This window comes from Aegilops tauschii, chromosome 3 (assembly GCF_002575655.3).
Source record: "Aegilops tauschii subsp. strangulata cultivar AL8/78 chromosome 3, Aet v6.0, whole genome shotgun sequence".
Lineage (NCBI taxonomy): Eukaryota > Viridiplantae > Streptophyta > Magnoliopsida > Poales > Poaceae > Aegilops > Aegilops tauschii.
The window spans coordinates 504,848,967-504,856,715 of NC_053037.3; the positions used below are offsets into that span (position 1 = coordinate 504,848,967).

At 42.8% G+C, this 7,749-nt stretch overlaps 1 protein-coding gene across 1 annotated transcript; it reads right to left on the bottom strand.

The window, feature by feature from the left end:
- Positions 1 to 4,943: 4,943 nt before the first annotated feature.
- Positions 4,944 to 5,999, bottom strand: LOC109744868 (BTB/POZ and MATH domain-containing protein 1-like). The gene has a single exon (XM_020304012.1). The coding sequence runs from the start codon at positions 5,997 to 5,999 to the stop codon at positions 4,944 to 4,946; it is 1,056 nt and encodes a 351-aa protein (XP_020159601.1).
- Between the last annotated feature and the right edge of the window lie 1,750 nt (positions 6,000 to 7,749).

Sequence of the window (7,749 nt, forward strand, 5' to 3'; positions counted from 1 at the left end):
TATTTCTTAAGTGCCAAGCTCTCTGGAACATAAATAAGATTTTCTCTTGTACTATAGGTGTTAACTGGTCCCATTAGTCCTCGAGATATTGAAAAACTCTTTGCTCGGAATTTTCCACACTTCCCTTGACTCCATACGAGGCTCTCGCTTTTGGGCAAGTCACCAGAGCATGAAACATATTTTCATCTTCCATCCCACAAACAGAGCACATACCTAAAGTAGCCTGATGGTGCATAACTCTTTTGACCTTGAACGCCGGGTTATTAGACGGTGCATGCCAGGAAAAATTCTGATCTTCTAAGGGACATTGGTCTTCCATATGATATTCCAAAACCTCCTATCCCCATTAATACCTCCACTTGATTGCCCACAATCCTCTTTGCAGTCCTTGAGCTTCAGCGCCAAATTATATGCCCTTTTTATGGAAAATAAACCATTATTCTCATAGGACAGACCCAATGCATAGAAGCTCCCACACATAGTGCCAGGAAATAAAACCGCCCTCCCCCAAGGATTGAATACGCACCTTAAAAATCTCTTTGATATCGTGAGGTTAGAACAAGTGATTGATTAAATTCACATCCAATCTCCCCAACCCGCTTATGAATAACTCAGACACCCTTTTAATTTTGGTTCTATTCTTTTAACAAAACTTTTAGGCCAGAAATCCTAGGTAGCAAGTTATCTCTCCAAATATTTATACTAGATCCATCGAAAACGCTCCAAATAACCCCTTTTTAAAAAGTTCAATAACATGCATAATACCTTTGCAAGTCACCAACGTTGACTGCGGAAAGGCCATGTCAAGAAGATGTCCGTGAGGATAATATTTTGCCTTCATCAATTTTGCGCAAAGTGAATCCGGATTTGTCAATAATCGCCACGCCAGCTTAGCTAGAAGCGCCTGATTAAATAACCTAAGATCGCGAAAACTCATACCTCCTTGTCCTTTTGGTCTTGTCAGTTTTGATCAGGCTATACAAGGGTGACCTAAATTTTTTTTTGATTGTCAATGTAGCCTCGTACTTAGTTGGATTTCATGTGGTAGTAGCATCCCCATTCTACTTCTTAGCTTGCATACAACTCGACGTCTTCTTGAACCATGCTACCTTTTTCAGCAACTGTCATACATTTTAGTTTGAGTTTGGAATTTCAGATTTAATGCTTTTGCGGCTTCAAGAAAATAATATTATTGTATTTTACTAGTAAGAGCAAAGGATTGTAGCCTGTAGGTCGAATCAATAAGAACTGTCAGCTTCAGACAAGCATCAAAACAAAACTATTTGTTTTGTATTCAAGGAAATAAAGACCAAAAGTATGTTCATATATCATGTATAGCCTACCTTAAACTCTTGGGTTTTATTACAACTATTGCACATCAAGCTTTTCGAAACTGAGTGTGCTGCCCTTTCATAGCACCTATAGTGGTAGGTTCAATTTTCACACACTTGAAAATCATTAAAAAAATGCTAAACCATGTTATTAGAGTTCACATTCTAATCACAATGTTCAATTTGGCCAATTATATGGTGCTCCTGTGTATCTCGGTATTTTGGTTTATTGACTTTTGCCAATAGGAGTATGTACTTGTAGTAAGTAATAAGTAACCTCCTCTTGTGAATAGATAAATAATGCTTGTTATTGAGATGGCCCTCTGTAACATTCTTTATTTGCAAGGGAAAATTATTACCATGAAAGTGGCAATGCTTTTGTTTTATCGCTTGGCATCTACTCTATAGATGCATTGCCAATGAATTCTTCTCTGCTTTATACATTTTTTGGTGAGTTTCCATGTTTATAAAATCCTGTCTGCTCACATAGTGGTCTCTAATGACTGTTGATCCCATCCATTTGTAGAAATGCTTGTGTTTGTTCTACAGGAGCACAATTAAGATTTACCACGTTTGTTTGTAATTAAAAATAGCTCACTATTCTATGAGATCTATCTCCTGCACGATTCTTTTAAGACATGCCATTTGCCCATCTACACCTTGTCCAGTTTTATGCATTTTCTTTGAGTGGTAATATGATCTTGACATACCCCACATTTTTAACTTTATTTAGAAAGGAATGCATGTCCTATTAGATGAGCGATTTCGGTGCGACTTGATTTAGTTAAGTATCATCACGATGTTCTCCTAAATCGGAAGTATTTGGTGCACGATAGACTTACTTTGCTATCTTGATGATGTTCTCCTGAAAGGAATGCCTATTTGGTAAACAAGGTCAGGATTGTGTCTTCCCATTATATTTAAAGTTTTAAACCACGATATTTTTACTAATTGATTGGTTATATTACTCTAGATTGTGCGATTATATCCATCACATAATTTCCATGATGTTTCATTACATATTTTATTTCATTAATTCTTACCAAGACACACTTTCATGTTCTATGCATACTTCTCAGTTTACTATTTGGACCAAAAATCACATCAAGTAAAAAAACTATTCACCTATTCTTGTGGTTTTGTTCCCTCTTCTCATTTGCCAACTCAAGGAAAATTTAGTGCCCCTTTTTAGGTCATGTCCAAACAGAACTTACTTTGGCCAATCAGTTCTGCTTATTTTTCAATCACCCCCATTACTAGGTTGAATTCCAAGGCACTTATCCAGTTTATGTTGTTGCAATGTTAGAATTATCTTTTGTCTACATGAGTTATCATGTGTTACGTGATGGTTAACATACACTTTTGGGTGGATGTGCTTCATCATTTCTAAGCAAATTATTCTCACTTTATGCACCTATTGTTTCTTCCCTTTTCGGTGAACTGCGTGTATTTGTTGGGATTCATTTTTCCTAATATATCCATGTAAATAAAATAGGAAACTTTATGATTGGACCTCATATATTATATTCTCAAAACAGTAAAGAATTTGGAACCAAGTACACGGCCGAATGATACAACATGGGGAGATAGCCCTCAAACAATGCCGATCCCAAGATAACCGGGTCACGCAGAACTACGCTAACGAAAGAAAGTATTGCATGTTTGCCCACCGTTGTCTAACATTGTTGTTTGTGAGCGCACTTTACAGAATAAGACGCAAGCTACAAGGCGCAAGAATTTCGAGAGCTGTTTTGATTATAATCAATGTCATAAAATGTTTGTGAGCTGTTTTGACGCAATGCACACTTTCTTGTTTTATATGTTAATGTAACCATGACTAATTTTTAATGGAATGAAAGTGATAACCTTTGTCACTCATCTAAGAAACAAAGACTAAAACTTGAGGGCAATTCAGTGGTTAAAGCCCTTGGCAGTAGGGCATGTTTTATTCTTCATTATTGTTTACCAGCGGAGCGAAGGGCATCTACCCTTCTAGTATATGGTATATATGCTCCCTAAGTTTTAAGTCCTTACAATCAACTGAAGTCTCCAATTGAAATTGGGTCGCTCAATTTTAACTGATTCAACAATTTCTCAAAGCTCTCTCATTCAATTCTTTTATACTATACACTATGCTTTCAAAAAAATTATGGCCTCACTATTAATTGAGGTCTTTAGTTTAGAACTGGGTCACCCAATTTTGACCGGATCAACAATTTCTCAAGAAGCTCTCCCATTTAATTATTTTAATTCACTATGTTCCCTAATTTTGAAGTTGTTTCATTCGATTGAGTTATTCAATTTTAGATTTGGTGTATGATTTTGATCGGGCTAACGATTTTTCAAATCAATCAGCAGCAACCGTCCCATAAAAACATATCAACCCCGCACCCTCCCACCACCTAGGAAAAAGAAGCGCCACCATGTGATACTATAACACCGAAGCAATTTTTCCCCACATAAATATGAGTTGATTAACGGATAACACAGAATCACACCGTGAAAGGCCCATCAAATAACCATATTACAAATAAACATTAAACACACTCCATCACCCCCCCCCCCCCCCTCCCCCGCCAAACTAAACATTTCATCATTTCCAAAATATAAGGGGTATTAGGTTTTTGGAAAGTCGTTTTTTTAACTTTGAGCAAGTTAGAAGCAAAAAATATCGACATCCACAATATTAAGCCAAAAAAGATCATTTCATGATGAATCTAATGATAAAGATATGGATTTTGATATATTTCTACAATTTGATCAAACTTAAAGAGGTTTGACTTTTCAAAAAATTAATACACCATACATTTTGAAACTAAGGGAGTATATTTTTTTAAGAATTCTAACAACACCAAGGGCGTAGCAAAGCACGCCCAAGCGTAGTATAGGCAAAGCACTTGATGGACACGACTAGGACTCTTGTTTTATCGGACTCAATTAAGTTCCTGATTTGTGCCAATCAAAACAAATCGTAAACAAAATAGGCCAAGGAATTTTTTATCCAATCAATAAAGCTCTTCATGGTGGCTTTCCAAAAAAAAAACAGAGCCAGGATTTTACGTCTGGCCTTGGTAACATTAAATAAAATACAAACTAAAAAACATTTAACCATTAAGTCCATATTGTTAATCGACCACAAGCAATTGTCATAACTGTATCCATTCATTGAATGGTGATTCAAATATGAAAAAATTTAGGACATGTTCTGAAATCTGAACTGAACCTGACACTTAGTACAATCCATAACTAGGAATCCTTAGAGGGAGCAAATTTGGTAATAATATTTTTGAGAACAGAGAGGCATCATACAGTTACACTGTCCAGAATATGCCATCGCCTACACCTGATCTGCTGCCTGAAAGAGAAGAAAAATGAGCAAGATGGTTCAAATCTTCGCTAAAAGGAACAGATCAACATAGGAATATAGGATGGTGCGTCGCTTAGGTAAATAGGGAAGCAGTCATGCATCTAGAACACAAGATGCATGCAAGTAAAATGTCTTACTCAAACAACATGAAGGTACTACATCAAATGGTGAACAAGAATGGTGGCAAGAAAGTAAGGCTTCAACTTGGAAACATAGGTTTCAAGAACTAACCATTTTTGTGGATTTTAGGAAGCAAGCTTGCCAATGAGCTCCTTTAAAAGATAGGGGCATGTTCTAATTATATTGTCGAAGACGTCAGCCGCCGTTATCTCCTTCAAATTAGACGGTGTCTTGAGGAATTCAAGGCATACATCCTTCAATCCACCACAATTGTGCCTCTCGGCTAGAATGAAAATAGTCCTCACGGAGCTCACGTCTACGAGTTTGCATAACTTTTCTTCACATAGTACCTTCAGCCTTTCGAGATCGTATCTATCTGCCGCTGCAATCAAGTGTTGCAGCCACAATGCTTCTTGGGCTTCCCGTTCCTCCACCATGTCTACCTCCATCTCGGGCAGCGAGTCAGTGTAAATAAAGCTTAGCAAGGCTCTAAACACTTTTGCTTCCATGTCTTCTATTTGTATGACACTAGCTATCGTGCATTCCTTCATGGGGCCAAAGAGCTCTGCCTTGAAGACCGGGGACCGAGCCGCAAGCACGCACCGGTGTGCAACGAGTGTCTCACCGCGAACGCTGAATGTCACGTCAGTGCCCTCCTTGGACATGAGGACGTTGCTGATAAGCTCTTGTATGCTAGGAGGCGGTACCACTGCAAGGTCACATCGGATGGTGAAACAATCATCGTTTAGATGCTTTGATTTCTCAAGGACATCTCTTTTCACGAAATTCTTGTGAACCCAGCATGGATTAGCGCTAGAGAAGTTGCATGGCTCTTTTGCACGGATATACGCTGAATCCTGCTTCTCATGCTGATGGAGGAAACTGAATCCAACCTGCACCTTCAGATCCTCCGTAACATTTTTATCGACGAGGAAAAGAATGAGCGATACAGAGTCCGTGGCGCAGCCCGACGGGGCGCCTTTGGGGCAGTAGAAGATGCGCCAACGATGTCCTCCTACCATGAAAGGGAGCGAGAGGATTACTGCGCCAGCAGATGCAGTGGCTTTGGTGTGCGAGTAGCCGTTGACCACAAGCAGGTGGTACCCGCTGGCCGTGGCGACGTTGATGGCGTGGCCGGTGGCCTGGCCCTGCCCGACTATAGACACGCCTGTAAATGACATGACAGATGGGCAGAATTTAACTGAATCTGATGCAGTCGCTGAGCCGCCCAATCTTTCACGGAAACCAGTACTAACAGACGCAATCTCCAAACAAATAGCCTCGATAACAAATCCTTCTGACGATCGGGCAACGAATGGCAATTTCAGCTCAGCAGATGCAAGCAGCAAAAAGCCAAAGATCACAGCACTTTCTGATTACGCCAGAAGCAAGAGGAACTTACGGGCAAGCAATCAGCGGAACAGACAATGAATTCAGTGCTAAGTTTACCGGATGCATGCAGATTCAACCTAAGAACAGACGAACCCTGCTGGTGCGTGCAGGATGAGCGCCGTCGGCCTCGCGCGGCTACTAGAGTCGAATCGATGGGTTGCTCCGATCGCAGCGGCCAGCGCGTGGAAAACTGGAAACAGCCTCCACGAGTTTTTAACTAGCGACGTGCAGAATTGGACGCCGCAAGATCCATTCTCCGGTTATATAATGTCAAAGGATTTTTTTTTTCTTTTGCGAAAGAATGTCAAAGAAACTGGTCTGCCCTAATTTTTTTAGGCGAGTACTGGGCGCCGGCGCGCCGGCCCAATAGTTGGGCCGGTCGTGCCCCAATCGCCCGATGCAGCGAGCCACTGCCATCCGATCTGCGCACGACCCCATCATCATACCGTTGCGTAGTTAACACGCGATCGGGTAACTCCCTGTGGATCCAAAAAACAGCCGCTGGCCCTTCGTTATCCTCCAACTGCCCCTGCCTGCATGCTTGTGCTGCGCCGCTCCTCACCTGAGCGTCTGACTAGAAAAATAGAGGCCATGCAGCACCATGTGAACGCCCGAAGGCCACCGCCGGCCGGCCGCCCTTAGAGTAGCCACTGGCCGCCGCCGCCGCAGCGTCTCGCAGCAATCCATCTTAGTCGTTGCAGCTTCAGTGGAAACAGGAGCCCTCATGAGGCTTTTTTCATGTCGGTCGCTGGTTGAAGCTTTTTGCATATATGTCGAAGCTTTTTTTTACAACGGTTGCAACCTTTTCCGTTACCCAATGCCTGCTTGAAGCTTTTTTCATATACTGCCGGAGCTTTTTGTACAACGATTGCAATTTTTCCTGTTACATAGTGCCTGCTTGAAGCTTTTCTTATCTCTGGATGAAGCTTTTTTGTGGCCGGTAGTATCTTTCTCAGAGCATCTCCAGCCGAGTCCCCAACAGGCCCCCCATGCCACTTTTTCGGCACCGGCGCCAAAAAAACGGCCCAGTCGCGCCCCCAGGACGACGAAAAGCGCCGGTTCGGCCCTTTTTTCTGCCCAGCGGTCTCAGGCCGAACCCAGTGCACTGGGGAGCGATCGGGGGCTCCGGCGCAAGGGAAAAGCGCGGCTGGCCCACACCGTCAGGTGAAAAGTCAAGATTTTCTTCCCCGACTCGCCTCCCAGCCCCCGCGCCCTCGGCCGCCACTAGCTATATCCCGGCACCGCCCGCCGCCCTTCACCGCTAGATAGCCATTCCCCGCCGGAAAAATAGCAGAGGTTCGCCGCGGCAGCCCCTCCAACAGCAGTTGGGCGTTTCCGGCCGCCGTTTCCAGCCGCGGAGGGGCAGTTTAGCAGCGGGTGCACGCCCACCGAGCGCAAGGTGTTCGGCGATTTGCCTGCCTCGGCGATGGACTCGGATGACGAGGAAGCGCTCGCCACGCTGCTGGAGGAGGAAGCCGAGGCCGACGTCCAGGAAGAAGAGCATCTCATGGTGCTCGCCGCCCTCGCCCAGCTGCTGGC